Here is a 17,145-nt window from a genome sequence, read left to right on the forward strand (position 1 = left end):
CAGATCAGCCCTGGACAAGTCAACAACATACGTCACAGCTGCTCTCAGGATAAACACATTCTTTCTACACCTATGAAACTGTCAACTTCAGAAACTGCAGCTATTGTTGTTTAACGCCACAACAGACCTGAATTGGTTGTGATGAAAACTCTGACAGATGGCTGATACTCAGCTGCTGATATGAGCTCATTGAGCATTTGATATGACTGTGTGGGGTCACAACTTTGGTCGTTGAAGTGTTACGTCCCTTATCGTGCATGTGACTGAAACAGATTAGGCTTTAGATGAGGACATAGATAACAATTTGCAGTTAATGCACATCTCTGGGGAGGCTAGGTAATCTAACATGCCACTTGCAGTATATTCTTAGTAAATAAATATTGCTAAAAGTGGTACACATAATGAAGGAAGCTTGATTTTTCCCAAAATGTCAAACAATGTCCTCACGAAAGAGCGATGTCAGTTGATACAGACATAAAAGCTTTGGACATATGATTTCTATCAAAAGAAAGTGAAAAGGGATTTGTATGAACTAATCAAAACTGAGTTGTTTTTAGTCAAAGTTAGTGCACAGGTAGTGATTTACTAAATGAATGTAAATATAAAAACTTATTACAGGTTCTATTTTAAAGCCAGTCACAGGTTACTAGAAGACAGTACAAAGTGTCCTCTTAGTCTACTCTGGATTATCCGCATTGTTCATCATATGACAAAGAAATGCAAACTTCCTGTAAGACAGCTTAGTAGGTAGCTGCATGCTGTAAAGTCACGCAGAGATTCACACCAGGGGAGCTGTACAGAATGACATTTCCTGTTGAGCAAAGGGAAAATATTTTTAGGACTGGAAATAAAGGCAGATTCATTGAAGTTCGGAATTGGTATCGAGATAGTATGAATTATTGAGCTACACTGTATGGTGAAAGAGCAGATTTTCTTAGTTATAATATGTACTCTTCTCAAAAATCACTGCCAGTTACGAGGGACATGCCAGACAGGTTTCCAGAGTTTTGCACTGACACTTCAATGTTTCCTCGCGTGTTTGTCTGTTTGAGTTAAAAGATCTGCTAGATTAATAAATGTAAATGTAATGTATTTTCATTTAAAAAAAAAAAACTTGTTCGATATTGAGTTTAACACCTATGTTCTGTTGATTTTGACTTAACTTTATTAAAGCTGTGGGTCCGACAGATAAAAGCGCTAAAAAAACCACAACAATTTATGTATAGTTTTTACAAAGTGAAAGATGTTAAGTAAAAGACAGTTTAGTATGACTAACTGGACCAATGGGTATTTAATTCAGTGTATGATGCACTATAAAAAAAGTTGTTATATTCTATTGAAAGTACTGGATGTGGCGACAGTGTTGCTGAAACTTCGACTTGAGATTTAATTTCTTTTAAATCCCAAATTGAACAAAACCCTCATGGTTCCTTGATGTATAGATGTCTGAATATTCTGTTACTTGATTTTAAATCCATAATACTTCTTCAAGCAAAGGAGTGCACGTAAAGTTTTAAAACAAGAAAAATTACTTATCTTTAGACTATTTTTGCAGTTCATTATTGTACTGTGATAAAATCATGACTGAGCCACACCTACTTTAAGCAACAGGAGTGCAGACAAAAACACAAACACATTCTTTTTACGATCACCAAAGGTCTTTAAGTGGGACTATGTCACTTGTGCTTAGTTTTACAAATCAGTGCATAAATGTGTCTTATGTGTGTTGCTCTCACACAGTTTTGCAGTTGCCTTGAAGTGTTCATTGGACTACCCGGGTCACTGCTTACTTAACCTGTTTGATGTAACAGAATGTTCATAAAGCACTGGTTAATTATCCACTCTTTTGTCAATGCATTCATGTTTTTTAACTTTCTAAACTCCACAATCCACCTACTTCACCTTACTTTCTCTTTTGCCCTCTTTTTAATTAACAGAACCACAAGGCATTAGTCATTTAATGATGAAAAGTTGCATTGTGTCACAATAAGCTACTTTCACATTAAAAACCTATAAATTTAATTTATTTCCAGAGTTTGTGCGTACTTTGTTGCTCTATGCATATTTACACTTGTCATCTTGCTTTATTGTTTGTAATCATTTAATCTAGTTAAGACTGTATGGAGGCAGTGGATGTTTTTAAAATGTTTTCAGATGTTTCCTGCTGTCTTTCAGTTTTTGTATCTGTTATCCTCCTCACCCAATTTCTGCACGTGGCTTTCTTGAATCTGTTCTTTCTATGCCGGAGATTTCGTTGTTTGGGTCCAAGCTGGGTCATTTGTCAGGAAGAAGTGGAACAAAAAGCAGACTGGAAATAGGAGTTTTTACCTTTTAAAAAGTCCAAACAAAAATCCGAAAAGATAGGTGAAAAAGCTGATAACTAACCAAACAGCAAAAAGACCAGTGTTGAATTAACTCCCACAGAGTTCATTTCAACACTTTTTCAGGGTTTATTAAAACCACTGAAAGGGCGGTCTTTAAGCAGGTCACTGATTACCTCTCACAACACAACCTCCTTGATCCAAACCAATATGGTTTTAAAAGTGTACACTCCACTGAAACTCTGTTGGCTGTGACAGAAGCCTTAAAAGAAGCCAGAGCGACAGCTAAATCATCAATACTCATCCTGCTTGACCTATCGGCTGCATTTGACACTGTCAACCATTGTATCTTTCTGTCCATACTCTCCAGCATGGGCATCACAGGGAGAGCACACTCCTGGTTCGAATCGTACCTCACTGGTCGATCATTCAAAGTGTCCTGGCTTGGTCACACTTCTGCAGCGCACCACCTCGCCACAGGGGTCCCCCAAGGTTCAGTACTGGGACCTCTTCTCTTTGCCATATACACCACCTCACTGAGCCAGATCATCCGATCACATGGCTTCTCATACCAAAGTTATGCTGACGATACCCAGCTCCATCTGTCATTCCCACCTGACGACCACACGGTCTCAGCACAAGTGGCACTGTCTCTCTGACATATTAAAATGGATGAAAGCCCATCACCTCCAACTGAACCTCTTTAAAACCGAACTGCTCGTCTTTCCAGTCAAACCAACCATGCACCACATCATCTGCATCCAAACTGAATCCCTATCTCTTGCTCCATCAAAGGTAGCTAGAAACTTGGGTGTCATGATTGATGACCAACTAACCTTCAAAGATCATGTTACCTCCGTTGATCAATTATGCCGCTTTGCATTGCTAAACACAAGAAAGATCAGGCCATACCTAACCCAACACGCCACCCAGCTCCTGAGGCAGGCCATGGTCATCTCCCGGCTTGACTACTGCAACTCACTCCTAACTGGTCTCCCAGCCTGTGCTGTGAAACCGCTGCAGATGGTCCAGAACGCGATGGCGCGTCTGGTCTTCGATCAGCCTAAAGAGCACACGTCACCCCTCTGTTCATTGAACTCCACTGGCTACCCTTAGCCGCCCGCATCAAATTCAAGTCACTGATGTTAGCCTACAGAGTCCTTAATGGAACGGCTCCCGTCTACTTGAATGCTCTCGCAAAGACTTATGTCACAACTCGGTCACTCCGGTCGTCACAGGATTGTCGTCTAGCAGTGTCTACACCATGCTTGTATGAAACTGCAGTGAAACAGCCCAGTGACCACGTAAACTCCCAAAACTCGTGGACAGAGATTGGAAGAATTGGTGAAGAAGAATATTGCAGTTTGCAAAATGGAAGTAAGCAAGGTTTTTCTTTTGTTTTAATGTGCTATTTTGCAATATTTGTGACAGACAAGGAAGGAAGTAACATTTTTTTAATTTTATAATATGCTATGCTCTCTGTGACGATACACTGTGTTCTTAGTTATTAGCTTAGTTATTATCTTACACCACGGAGACGACTGAGAAACTCAGCGCTAACTTTCAACGTCTGCATTTGGGTCCAGTCCTCTGCAATTCATGACATGTACATGGTTCGTGAGATGTACAGACAATCTCTGGTGTATGTTTTTGTGTCTGTTCTGGGGAAAAGCTATAAAAAACTTTGTTTTAGATATAGGCAGATGGATCAAATTATGCACAGGAAGAAAAAAGAAGATCTATCTATCTATAATTAAAATTGTTTTATTTATATAATTATCTATTTAATATATATAATTGTTTCATATATATAATTAAATAATACATATAATTATAATTGTATGGATAAAATTATGGACAGGAACAAAAGAAAGAGAAGATCTATCTATCTAATATATATAATTATAATTGTTTCATATATATGATTATCAAATATATATATAATTACAATTGTTTTATATATATATATATAATTATCTATCTAATATATATTATTATAATTGTTTCATATTTATATATATATATAAATTGTATATAGCTATAATTGTTTCCTTATTTTAGGCAACTCGGTGCTGCTTGCTGTTTGTGAATGTGCTGCATTGTCTCCGCCACCAGATGGCGCCCGCAAAGGAGTCAAGCGGGACGCAACGTGGGCGTGCCTCAACGTTGAGCTCCGCCCCAATCTGCGGTCTGCAGTCCACGATGGTAGAATGACCTACCGAGCGCTACCAGAACAGGGGCGTCCCTGAATATCTTCAAGAAACTCTTGAAGATCCAGCTCTTCAGAGAGCATCTCCTATCCTAGCGCTTACCCTGTACTCCCCTACCCCCTCTACTGCATTTCATCTTTCTGTACTTCCCTCTGTGCCTGCACTCTATCGCTACACTGTCACCCCTTTCACCTCTGACAGTCTGACTTCTATGTAGCTTATTCTTAGCTTTGATATTAGCTGTAATGTTATATATTTTTCAATAGTAAGTCGCTTTGGATAAAAGCGTCTGCTAAATGCATAAACATAAACATTATATAGCTCTACACTCTCCAGAGTTAAATGAACACTTTCAAAATATTTAAACAATTAACACCATGCCAGAGTTCCTTCTTTAACTCTTAAAACATGGTTAAAGTAACGCTGAGGGATTAGACAAGTAACTCTGCTCTGAGTTACATTGTGTACTATTCGGGTAGAAAAAATGTTAATTTATTATGAGAATTAATTCCAATAAACAAAATCATTTACAAAATAACATTTATTTTTACTTTTTCACCCATGCACTCATTCATACAGTTGAATTAAAACATTGTGAATGAAGGTATAATATACAAACTTTCATCTGAAACATTGTATGAACTTCAATATCAAACGGAAGGAGTCCCATGGGAAACTAAACACACAAAATGATCTGGCAAAAATAAAACCAGGAATATACATACACAGGAAGTTACTTCAAAATGAATGGCAGGTGAGGCAAATAACAAAAGAAAAAAACAAATGTGAGATAAGAGCGTAGGTAAATACAAAACAAAAATAAAACAGGAAGCAAGCAGAATGAAAATCAATAACAGTAATTTAACCAGAGTACAAAACATGTCATGAAATGGAAACTGTGACTGCTCTGTCACAGTTTCACCACTGGGTGACAGTGTAGCATATTCTATTAACACAGACAATACAGTGGTCTCAATATAATACATCCATGGGTCTAACACATTACAGCTGGGAGTCAGTCCTTTTTCAGTCAGTGGTAGTTCAATATTTTCCCAAGTTAAATGTTATTCAAAATTGTACAAGTCAATGTTCTCATCACAACACTGTTGGATCAGACCGTTGAATTGAAACCCGAAGAATAACTGGAATCAAATGAAATGGACAGAACCTCTCAATGAAATACAATGAAGAAGAAATATAAAACAGCATCAAAATGGAAGTATCCAAAGTGTAAATATTTGTGAATTGTGCAAACACATATGTTGAATAAAAGCATTTCACAACTCAAAACCTTTCTGAACTTTGGGGTTTTAGGGAGGACGAATCAGACAGATTTCCTCAAATCTTCAACATGTGATTCTACACCCAGGGAGGGGTAAGAAGCCATTCTTCATAGTTGACTAGTGATTCTTAGCTGGATGCGTTTTGTCTCTGTTTTTTTTTAAGTTGAAAACAATCCAGTTGTGTCTGTTGGCTTCAGATCAGGAGCCAACAGCACTTTGATCTGGGTTTAAAATCATTTTTCTTTTCTGCCAAACTTCTTTAAACACACCACAGAATCACCTTTTAATGGAGTGTTTGTGGTGTACAAACGTTTTGCTATTCAATCAAACTTCTTCTTTACTATACCTTAAAACACGTTGCCATGCAATAACTAAGACAAGTCTACATCCCACTGGAGAAATAAAAAAATAAAAAAAATATTTTGTGTATGTTTGACCAAAACCAGACTTTTAAAATTAATTAAAATTTAGTCTCTCCAAATTTGTGTGAAACTGAGCTTTTAACACTAACACACCCAGACAATGCAGTTAGGGATCAAATCCCTCCTGCATGTTGACATGCTCGCTCGACCAATCTCAAACGGGCCGCGTTGCTCCACACATGTTCCATCTTTTTGTTAAAACAGTAAAGTGTAAGCATATATTAATATTTAGGAGCTCATTCACATATTCTTCTTTCTTTTGTCAGATGGCAAAACCTGTGACTAAAAATCACTAATGCATCATGAAAGCATTTTCAGACTGTTACTGTGCTCTGATAAAATTTTGATATCATATGTGCAGTGTCATCTGACAAAAATAAGCATTCAAGTAATTCAAAGACAACGTCTGTGCAGTGAATTCAGCTATACTTACTTACTTATGATCACCTACAGAGAAAGTTAAAAGAGAGATGTCTCAAAGATTTTCTAACACAGCCCACTCCATTGCAGCATCAGACACACTGCAGTCAATAACTGAATTCCCTTCCTGTGCATGTAAACTCCCACAAGGACTGTGGTCCAGTTAAATAGCCCAGGTGAGCTGTAACCATAGCTCGACTCAACTGCATGTTACTGTGCTGATAGTGGTACACCAGACCAGACCCACACCAAAATCCTGATCCCTATCTGTTTGAATGGGCTTTAAAATGGCTTTGTGATCTTTGGGTCTTACTTTATTTTAGCTGTGGTTTTCTTTTTAGATACATTCTGTCGAAGGTGGCTCTGAAGTAGAGTCTGAGGACGCATTTGACCAACACTGATGATCCTGCACACAGTCAAAATAACTTGCCCAGTGAATTTTTGCTTTGCAAATGGGTAATTAAGGATTTATACTTAGCATATACTGTATTTAAGATATGGCTACCTGTTAATGGTAATAAGGGTCTTTCTACTTTCCAACCACTGAAACGGTACTTGTTCAGTAGTCTAGTTGTGCTTCTGTTCCCTTTCCCACCTTTATGAAGTCTCACAGTCAGGTTTCAGTCCTCATCCAATGTAGCCATCTGGCAAGTTTTGTTCTATGCTGTACGCCTAATGCTTCACTAAATACTCTATGGCTACCTTCCACCACTGCAGTTATGTTGGAACACTATGCTAAATACTACCCTCAGTTCCAGTTTCCAAATGTGCACTGTTCATCTGTAAAATATTTTCCATGTTGCAATGTCCAACAAATTTTAAATCCTGTCTTCACATATTCCTTGCAGGGGTGCTAGTTTTAATTGTTCTTTTTCTGTTTCTTTTTCTATCTTCTTTTTTTTTTTTTTTTTTTTACATGTTCTCTCCCCCAAGTGTACATGTCATAACCATCTCAAAGTGACATTGTATCACATTCAAATGATAAGAGACAACAAGATGGAATAAACAACTCAACCTGAGGGCACTGACTGTGACAAGCTACTGACGTACATCTATCTTCTTATCATCGCTGGCACCACTATGCTTGTCAACCCAGCACAGAAAGTCTAGTTACAGCCTCTTGTCTGCATCAAAACAAGACCAAATTAGTGTCACTGTGTGCAAGATGTGTCTTGTTCAAAGAATCTTGTTTGCGTCTGAGACCGTCTCCGCCTCCACATTGTTATTAGTTGTAGAGTTTGACCGAGGCAGACATCAGTCTCAGTCTCTTAAAGGTGGTCATTGGTATCAAGTACTTAAAAACACCTTTTGGCCATACTGACTGATAAGGCAGTCTAAATGGTGCTCCTGTCCGCACACGTGCTAAACGGTTATAAAGCAGGCTGGAATGTGGTACTTGATCAAATGTGCATTTCACTGCTATGACGCAAGTCTAACTGTGTCTCCCTGAATTTAGCATTTTTAAATATCAAAGAAAAGGCTTGATCTTGCAGAGTAACAAAGATTTTCTTCCTGTAAATTGATGTTTTTGACGAAGCTGTTCACATCTCATGACAAGTAATATGGAAGCTGTTTATTGAAAAAACATCAATCTCAATCTAAATCTTAGCTAATATGTAAAGATTGTCTCATAAACAGTTGTGTGAAGCAGTTTTTGCAGTTTGTGCTTTGAAGTAGCCAGATTACAAATGTATATTGTGTGTGCCTGCATTTGTATGGCTTTGACCAATTGTCAGTGGACTCTAACCCTCCACGTTGGACGCTGGCACTATCAGCAGTGGAAGGATAAGCAGGATAAGGGAGTGTGTTTGATTTACAGCAATAAGAGATAGAATAATGTTTTTTATGTTGGAGAAAATCCCATGGGGTTCAAAATGGCATCAGAACAAGCGGGTTTTCAATGAAAAGCTAAATGTAACATATTCCTATTACAGCTACGTTTTAGTATGAACTCTGAGGGGACTTCACTCATTTAAATCTTTCTAATAATCACAAAGGTCCTTCTTTTCTTTCAGAAGTTATTTGATTTTGGTGTTGATACATCTAAGGTGTAGTTTCATGGCATGCATTGACAAGTACCAGAATAAGAACAATAATGTCTCTGGAGAAACTGGGAGACAAAGCTGTGACAGAAGGCAGGACATGTCAAGACACGGAAGAAAGAGTAAAAATACTGGTTTCCTCCTGGGGAAAAATACAGCACATGTCCCATCAGTTATTGTGGATTGTGACCAGTCATTATCAGTCAGTATGTGGTTACAAGATGGTAAATACACAGTACGTTCTAGATGGGTGTTGAGAAAGTAAATGTCTGATTTGTGTGTGTGTGTTATAAAAGTGTACACGGATTCACAGATTCTCTGAAACAGTGCATTTTTTAAATCTATTTGTTTATTTTTGATAACTTACAGAGATTACAAAAAAGGTAACAATTTCTAACTTTACAACACAGTAAAAACAGTATATACATGTTTAGCAAGTGCAGGGTTTTGCTTTGCAATTTTCAGCTTAGCAATAAATATTATGCTGTTGGTATTCACTCAGTTTAATTCCTTTTACAGTATAGTTCATCTATATAAACTCTTATATTTCATGGTAGACCAGCAAGGTCAGGGTTTTGTTCAATTGTGCCTTGTGACATGGAGATAGGTGGAGATTGGTTTAGTTGGCGTCGACAAAAGACTGGTAGAGGGACATGAGCTGGGCCTGAAGGTCCTGGGCATAGGGGTCCAACTTTCCTCTCAAGTCCTCAGCATAGGGAGTAACCATTTGCTTTACCAGATTGGCTCTCTGACTGAGCTCAACTTGGACCTTCTCAGTCATGGGGGCCACACTTTTTTGGAACTCCTGCAGATGCTGGTCAACTTTCTGCTTCAGGTCGTCAGTGTAGGGTCCCAGCTGGGCCTGGAGATCCTTCACACTCTGCTCCAGGTTGGTCTTCAGCTCCTCGCTCTTCTGCACCAGGGTGGTCCTCAGGGCCTCGGAGTCCAGGGAGTCGGCGTAGGGGGCCAGCTCCTGTTTGAGCTGCTCCACTCTTTGCTGGATCTGGGCCTTCATGTTCTCAGTGTAAGGTTCCAGCTTGTCCCTGACAGAGCTCAGCTCCTGGGTCAGCACATTTTTCAGCACATCAGCCTCCGTGGTGATCTTATTCATCATGTCATGGGCTGCGGGGGGAAGCTGCTCCTGCAGGGTGACTGCATACTCGCTGGCTAGGTCAGCACTTTCTGTCAGACGGTCACTAGAAGACAAAGTGATTGTCCTAACATCAGAGGTTTGTTTAACACCACACCAGTCATATGACATGTGCTCCCCAGAGACTCAGTGCTATTAATGTCACACATCTTACTTGATTTCCTGTCCAATCGGTGATTTCCTGATCATCTGGAGGGTGTCATCAGCTGTCTGTGTGGCCTTGGCAATGTAGTCCCAGAAAGCATCAGTCAGCACTTCCAGCTGTGGTTTGGGTGCATCAGCATAGAAGAGATTGGCATGGCAGCCTGTTGGATGGAAATAACAATGATGTGAGAATAGGGCAGATATCCAGTCTCACTGTTCATTTTCATTGCGATGGCCATTAGCTTTGACTTGAAAATCTTGCGACTTACCAGAGAGCACTGCAACAGCTAGTACAACAAACACCTTCATGACTGTGACCTGTTGAAAGATAATAATGTTGTATTTATCTCTTAAAGCTGTACTCAGAAAAGGTCAAAACAATTCTATTAGCCTTTTAAAGTTTTGGTTTTAGATTCAGTGCTATTCTCACCTGCTTTGGGCTTGTATCTCTCAGAGCTTAGTGTGCTTGTGAGTGTGTCGGTCTGGTCTTCCGTGTATATATACTGAAGTCAGATGACAGTTGAAGTATCTAGTTAAGAGCACAAAGTCCAGGAGTCCCTGCCATGCTGTCACTACAACTGTTTTCCTGTTTCTGCTGCTTCTCTGGGATATTATCACAGTGCTTCTGGATTTCAGATAGTCCTAGCAAAACATATTCAGCTCCTCAATTAATATTATATTAGTTCTCCACTGACCCCTATTTAGAAAGCAAAGTAAAGTAATTATAAAGTAATTAACTGTCCATGTACTACAAGTCTCTATATAATGATAATATACTCACCCTAGTGGACTTTGTCTTCAGGTAATGCAACAATAATAAAAAAACATTAAACTGGAAACACATTAACTGATTCTTTCCTTTTGATTTAGACGAAAACATAGTTAGTGTGGATTGTATTTAGATCTTTTTTTGTCGTTTATAATCAGTATTATTGATGTCTCCATTGTTCTTCTCATCACATTTTTCCAACGGGTTTGAAGAGAAAGCCCAAAGAACCTCATCTTTTAGTCTGTAGTGGAAGGGTTTTTGCATGCTGCTACCTGAATGCATAATTAGGGCAGCAAAGTTGAAAAAAAAATTTAAGTGACAACGATATCCATGTTCATCTGAGTTGTAAAATGTATAAGTTGTAATTTACAAGTGAATATAAAATTGTGCTGGGACACTTTCTTACAAAAGTCTTTAAGGACTCTACAAAATGTTCAACATCTTTTCCATTAAAATTGAAACATTTCAGTTTATTGCTTCATTCACTTGGGAGAAGCTTTACCTGTCTAAGAGCAAAAGGGGTCAAAACTCAAAGACAAAGACATTTGATTAAAATACAACTCTCTTATACTGGCTCATGACAATTGAACTATGATATGTCTGGTGTGAGACAGCACTTACTTTGTCCCTGAGAGGCTGACGGTGCCTGAATGTACTGACCTTTGGCCAGACACAGGATTGCTGAACATTGGATTGACACAGAAACTAGAACTATTAATTACCATGACGTGAGCTGGCAACATGTCGAGCTAAAAGAGACAGTAAAATATTGTCTGTGTAATCAAATCTGGACATCAAAGAAATTAAAGGCACAGATTATATCTGTCCTAGCACAGAATTGTATGTGGCTGTGTGATTACATATAGCCAAATGAGGGTAATTTGGGAATAGCTATGCTCCGTTGTTGCATTCTAATAGTGATTAAACATATGTATTTAGTAACTCATATCAGGTCAACAGTGCATCCACTATCTTGACTTTATATAAAAATATGCAGCTAGTGGATCATCAATAAGAAATTAAGCTGAACACAGTCATGCACCCAGCATGTTTGCATTTCCATATAAAATTAGGGGCTTATGCATATGTCTTGCATGAATTATCTGGCACAAGATGTCAGTGGGGTTAACAGGGTGAGGCAAAGTGACAGCAGGGCACTACCTCTTGGACTTTGGGATCATTATTGTCTGGCTGGCTATATAAGATGCCTAACCTCACCAGCTGAGCACAAGCACAATCAAGTGGATTTACAGATCGCTTGCAAACTCAGGTAAGAAGAGGGGAAAGAGAGGAAACTGTCGTCCTGTCAACTGCTTGGTGAAAACGTATTGGTGACTAACTAGTATTTTCTTCTCACTTGGGTCTAAGAGTCATGAAGGTCCTTGCTGTGCTCGTCCTGGCCGTTTTCACTGGTGAGCAAGCTGGAAAAACAGCAACTCTATTGCAAATGCAAATCTCAATTAATATAAATCAGACACCTGTCCTACATTGTTGAAATGTTTATGTTGTTCTTTTATCTACTAGGCTGCAATGCCAACCTCTTCTATGCTGATGCCCCAAAGCCACAAATGGAAGTGGTGACTGAGGCTTTCTGGGACTATGTTTCCAAAGCCACCCAGACAGCTGATGACACCCTTCAGTTGATCAAGAAGTCTCAGTTTGGACAGGATGTCAGGTAAGTCAGACAAGACCACATGACATGATAACAATTAAGAAAAACCATATAGAGTTCACTGACATGCAGACACTAAGCTTAAAATCACATTATCCTGCTTTTCCTCTCATCTCATCTTTTCAACTAGTGCCCGTCTGACAGAAAGTACTGACTTGGCCAGCAAGTATGCAGTCACCCTGCAGGAGCAGCTTCCCCCTACAGCCCAGGAACTGATCACCAAAGTCACCACTGAGGCTGATGTGTTGAGAGAGCGTGTGACCCAGGAGCTGAGCACAGCCAGGGAGAAGCTGGAGCCCTTCACCGAGAACATGAAGGCCCAGATCCAGCAAAGAGTGGAACAGCTCAAACAGGAGCTGGCCCCCTATGCTGACTCCCTGGACTCTGAGGCCCTGAGGACCACCCTGTTGCAGAGGAGTGAGGAGCTGAAGGCCAGCCTGGAGCAGAGTGTGCAGGACCTCCAGGCACAGCTGGGACCCTACACTGACGACCTGAAGCTGAAGGTTGACCAGCATCTGCAGGAATTCAAGGAGAGCATGGCCCCCGTCACCGAGAGAGTTCAGAGTGAGCTCGGGCAGAGAGCCCAGCAGGTGAAAGAATTGGCCGCTCCCTACGTTGATGACCTGAGAGATAAGCTGGACCCCTATGCCCAGGACCTCCAGGCTCGTCTCACCTCTCTCTATGAGTCCTTTGTTAAAACCAATTAAGTCAACCTCCAGCTTGAAATGAACCAAAAACCTACATTTAATTTACCAGAAGTGCTCGATCGCTGATCTCTGGATCATGCCCATGTCAGTGCAACAACCGAATTTACAATGTTTCAAAAATCTTTGATGTCATCAGATATATTTACATTGTCAAAAAAGTTGATACATAACAACTATGTGTTGATCTGTGACCACACACTGTTTAATCTTCCTATATTATGGAAAGTAAAGTAAAAGCAAAACCATCTTGAGAGTCTGATGTGTTTCTTTAAAAAAATGTTTAAAGTGTCTTGTTGAAGTTTTCTTACAGCTCTAAACATCAAATGAATTACAGAATTTCTTCAAAATCTTTATAAAAGATAAACCAAAAATCTAAAACATCACCTACATGCATCTCAATGTCAATGCATGTCAATGCAGACAGAAAACTGTTTATCAGCATATTTGAACAAGAAAATGCATGATACTCTGAAATAGTGCTTATTATTGAATACATTATACACTGATACATTAACTCAAATGACACATGAATAGAACATTTTGTAGTGATTCCAATAGATCAAATAAAAAGTGGAAGTAAGTGTATAACACATTAGAATTAGAATCAGTATACAAATCAAGGTTTCCAGATTAGGTGCCAATTGTTAGAGCTTCCATATGAAGTGACCGGTGGACCCATCTTTCGTAAATCTCTGATGTGTATGACTTAGTATTTTCTTGACTAATCAGTAACTGAATTATGTGATGCCGTCATGCCACGACCTAAAGAGCTCTTAGTTGTGCTGATGTGCCTGGCCATGGATTTTTCAAGATCCAAAAAATATTCTATAGAAATCATTCAACAGTCATTAAAATGATCTACCAGTGGCAAATATTTCAAACAGCCGCTGGTTCATCCAGGATCAGGCTGCCCAAGTAAATCAGCCAATGGGTTGACTGTGTCATGCACAATTAAGATTCTAAGAGCTGATATTTAAATGTAAGGATGTACAGCTAAGTCTTGCAGCTTTGGAGGCCATAGATAAATGTGTCTACAATCAGAACAAGTTTGCATTTGATCCGCGAGAAGAAAGACTTTTTCATCCGAAAAAAAAAAACATTGTAGCGATACTAGAGTTGGAAATTAAGGCTTTTGGAAAACGTACTCTGGACAGACGTCTCTAAAGATATACTCAGTAAGTCATATCCCCAACTGTGATCGTATACAAAGAAGAGTGGTCCAATAACCTGAACTGTTGCTTAACTTAGTAAGTAAGTAACTGGAGCATTGGCTCAGTGACTTGGTTTATTGGTCTGATAGGTGAAACTATGAATTCTACATCTTATCAAGAGCGCCTGAAGGCAATGTGAGGCCACAGTGAAAGCACAAAATAACAGCTTAAAAAAGAAGAAATCAAGTGGGCACTAGATTAATATAGTTTTAAAAGTCAATCATAAGCTTAGTCTTTCAAAGACATTAAAAATTTACCTTACATCATTTTTAAAAAAGGGATATAATCACTGTTTTTTTGTTCTTAACAAAAATGCTTTAAATTTATCATAATGTATCATTACATCACAAATATATTTGTGTAAGGTGTGTAAATATGAACAAAGAACTCACATTAACACACACAAAAATGTTGTGTGTTGTTCGGTATCTGCTTGCAAGAGCCCCTCCCTCAACACACCCCTGTAGGACTTGTTGTGGGTACTGGAACTGGGCATGTTCGAGTTTGTCTGTGCAAGTTTGGAAGTTCAAAAACATATCCTGCTTTTACTTTGTTTTTTTCATTCATTTTGTGCCTTCATCCCTGCAGTCAGATTGCTCCCACGCTGCCTTATCCAGTGGCAAACAACATTCCTTTGTTCTGTCCCCAGCTGCCCCAGGCTCTGCACATCATTAACCCTCCACCCACACACACACACACACACACACACACAGCTCTGGTTTCTCATTAAGACTGTTGATGGGGGTAGATACATTCTGTATATGAATACTTCATAGTTTACAGTTGTAAACTACTCGTGTTATTTAATTTATTTTTTGTTTTTGGGGCACATTTTTCTACTCACAACGTTTAATTGCAATTATTACAACTATTATACTGTTGCACCTACAACTGTTAAAACATAATACAATGGGGGTTAAGAACTAATAATAAATCAATTCACTTGAGATTAATTACAATAAATGAATGACCAAAAAAGTTGTTACACACTTACTTTAAATCTGTTCACTCCTCTTCACTTGTTGTAAATGTGACTGAATCTTTGCTCTTTAATTTGCTCAGATAAATGTATACCAGAGAAGGTGATTTGCTAAATTATGTGATCACTCAAGTTACATTTCCTAGTTCTCGATGCTCGGTTTTTTCTGAGATGGATCAGCTAATTCTAACCACCCCTGCTCCAGTAACTTTAAAGTTCTGTTCAATGTAAAAGTGCTGGGAAAGTGATCGACCAATCACTTTGGTAAACCCCCTTACTCCTTTGTAAAGTTAGAGATTGACATCACTTTTATGTCTCTATGGTAAACATGGAGCTGCTGCAAAGAGATGTTTTACTCAGCATGGAGTCACACTTACACTGTGTGACTTCGTGTCTCTTTTCTTGATGGTGAAGGTTTGACTGCTGCAGGCATTTATCGTGCTTGTTGCGGTGACAGACTCAACGGGGCTCCCACATATTTGACTCTTTTCACATCAATCAGCTGAAACCATTTTGACAGATGATAGTCTTGAAAGAGAGTTTTTTTTTTTTGCCATTTTTTGTCTTTATTTTGCAGTCTAAAAAGAAAGAACAGAGTCAAGAAACAACGGCAGAGAGAAGGGGAGGTTATGATATGATATGCCACACAGTACTCCCAGCTGGGAATCAAAGGTTATGTGCGTCTGAACGGCTTTTAGCCCACAGCCCTACACAGTAACCTCACTGACTCATCTGAACAGATGACTGTCTGTTCAAGGAGTGAGATCATATCAACATAAAACCAAATTCCTGGGGTTACTTTTGTTCAACCCAGCCAGATTCAGATTTTTCACTGTATTACCTCAGAGTTTATCTCAACTCTCTCGCTTTCACTTCCCGTTCTGTTTCTTTTTCCTGAAGGCCAAGAAAAGTAAGGGAAAACATTAAATCTTATGTACTGTGGCCTGTAGCCTTGTTGTGTGCGTGTTTGTATAAAACAGACACAATATAGCTAGTTTTCATTTGTGTACTCCACGTTGGTGTTCATCGTAGTGGTAGAGGAAGAAGAATGTTTCACACGACAGATTAAAAATGTTCCTGAAACTGGAAATGTGCAAAAACAAAGCAGTGCATGACAATACTCAAGAAGAATGATAGTATTAAACTGCTGATCATGATATGCTGCTGTAATTGAACTGGACTGGACTGGTTATCAAGCTGTATCTCATTATGTGATGAACCTATTTTAGTGATACATATGAATTACTTGCTGTCTTGGAATACAGAGATCAAAGGGCTTCTTTTTTTTTTTAAAGAAGCAGACTGACCTGTAGCCAGAACTCTTTGCATCACCACCAGTTTTGTGTCATCGTTCCAGATTTTTAAGGAGTGCAAAGAATTTCATTGATTATAATACAATTGGATAAACTGACGTTGTTGGGTTATCATATAGGTTATCATACAAATATGTTATCATGTTCTCACACTACTTACCTGAACAAGCCAACCCATTTAAACTTTGTCCCTGTGTTAAAATAAAATGATAGTACAGTCAAGTCTTCAGGGATGACAACAAAGAAGTCAAGTCCCAAAGAGCAAAGGTATTTACACATGGGCAGTGATAGAGTTAGAGTTGCATTATAACAAAAAAAATTGACTTTTTCTTTCTTTTTTTCTTAAAGGAACAGCAAAACAAACAAGAAATTCCATGATCTACAGCCAAGCCCTTCACTCTTTTTCTGACTTACAAGAAAATATTGTATTTATTGATTTGATGTTTTGGTTTTACACAAATCCTACCACTAGAAGTTCCAATACATAGCATGTGATGTATTA

The 17,145-nt window shown here is 38.8% G+C and overlaps 2 protein-coding genes across 2 annotated transcripts; one reads left to right on the top strand and one right to left on the bottom strand.

The window, feature by feature from the left end:
• Window positions 1–9,027: 9,027 nt before the first annotated feature.
• Window positions 9,028–14,807, bottom strand: LOC142380811 (uncharacterized). The gene is made up of 4 exons (XM_075466727.1): window positions 14,744–14,807; window positions 10,262–10,310; window positions 10,003–10,153; window positions 9,028–9,894 (listed from the first exon to the last, which is right to left on the bottom strand). Exons 2-4 carry the CDS (start codon window positions 10,299–10,301, stop codon window positions 9,318–9,320), a joined length of 768 nt encoding a protein of 255 aa, XP_075322842.1. The 5' UTR covers window positions 10,302–10,310; window positions 14,744–14,807; the 3' UTR covers window positions 9,028–9,317.
• Window positions 12,134–13,140, top strand: LOC142380812 (uncharacterized). Its single transcript, XM_075466728.1, has 3 exons — window positions 12,134–12,173; window positions 12,286–12,436; window positions 12,564–13,140. The coding sequence occupies exons 1-3, from the start codon at window positions 12,134–12,136 to the stop codon at window positions 13,138–13,140; spliced, it is 768 nt and encodes a 255-aa protein (XP_075322843.1).
• Window positions 14,808–17,145: the final 2,338 nt, after the last annotated feature.

This window comes from Odontesthes bonariensis, chromosome 5 (genome assembly GCF_027942865.1).
Source record: "Odontesthes bonariensis isolate fOdoBon6 chromosome 5, fOdoBon6.hap1, whole genome shotgun sequence".
In the NCBI taxonomy this organism is placed as follows: domain Eukaryota; kingdom Metazoa; phylum Chordata; class Actinopteri; order Atheriniformes; family Atherinopsidae; genus Odontesthes; species Odontesthes bonariensis.

Excerpts from the sequence above, each read along its gene's own strand:
- LOC142380811 (XM_075466727.1), bottom strand. The coding sequence starts at position 10,301 with ATGAAGGTGTTTGTTGTACTAGCTGTTGCAGTGCTCTCTG. Across the intron at positions 10,154-10,261 it reads AGCTGTTGCAGTGCTCTCTG|GCTGCCATGCCAATCTCTTC; the intron begins GTAAGTCGCAAG and ends TCCATCCAACAG. Across the intron at positions 9,895-10,002 it reads CCGATTGGACAGGAAATCAA|TGACCGTCTGACAGAAAGTG; the intron begins GTAAGATGTGTG and ends TTTGTCTTCTAG.
- LOC142380812 (XM_075466728.1), top strand. The coding sequence starts at position 12,134 with ATGAAGGTCCTTGCTGTGCTCGTCCTGGCCGTTTTCACTG. Across the intron at positions 12,174-12,285 it reads CGTCCTGGCCGTTTTCACTG|GCTGCAATGCCAACCTCTTC; the intron begins GTGAGCAAGCTG and ends TTTATCTACTAG. Across the intron at positions 12,437-12,563 it reads CAGTTTGGACAGGATGTCAG|TGCCCGTCTGACAGAAAGTA; the intron begins GTAAGTCAGACA and ends CTTTTCAACTAG.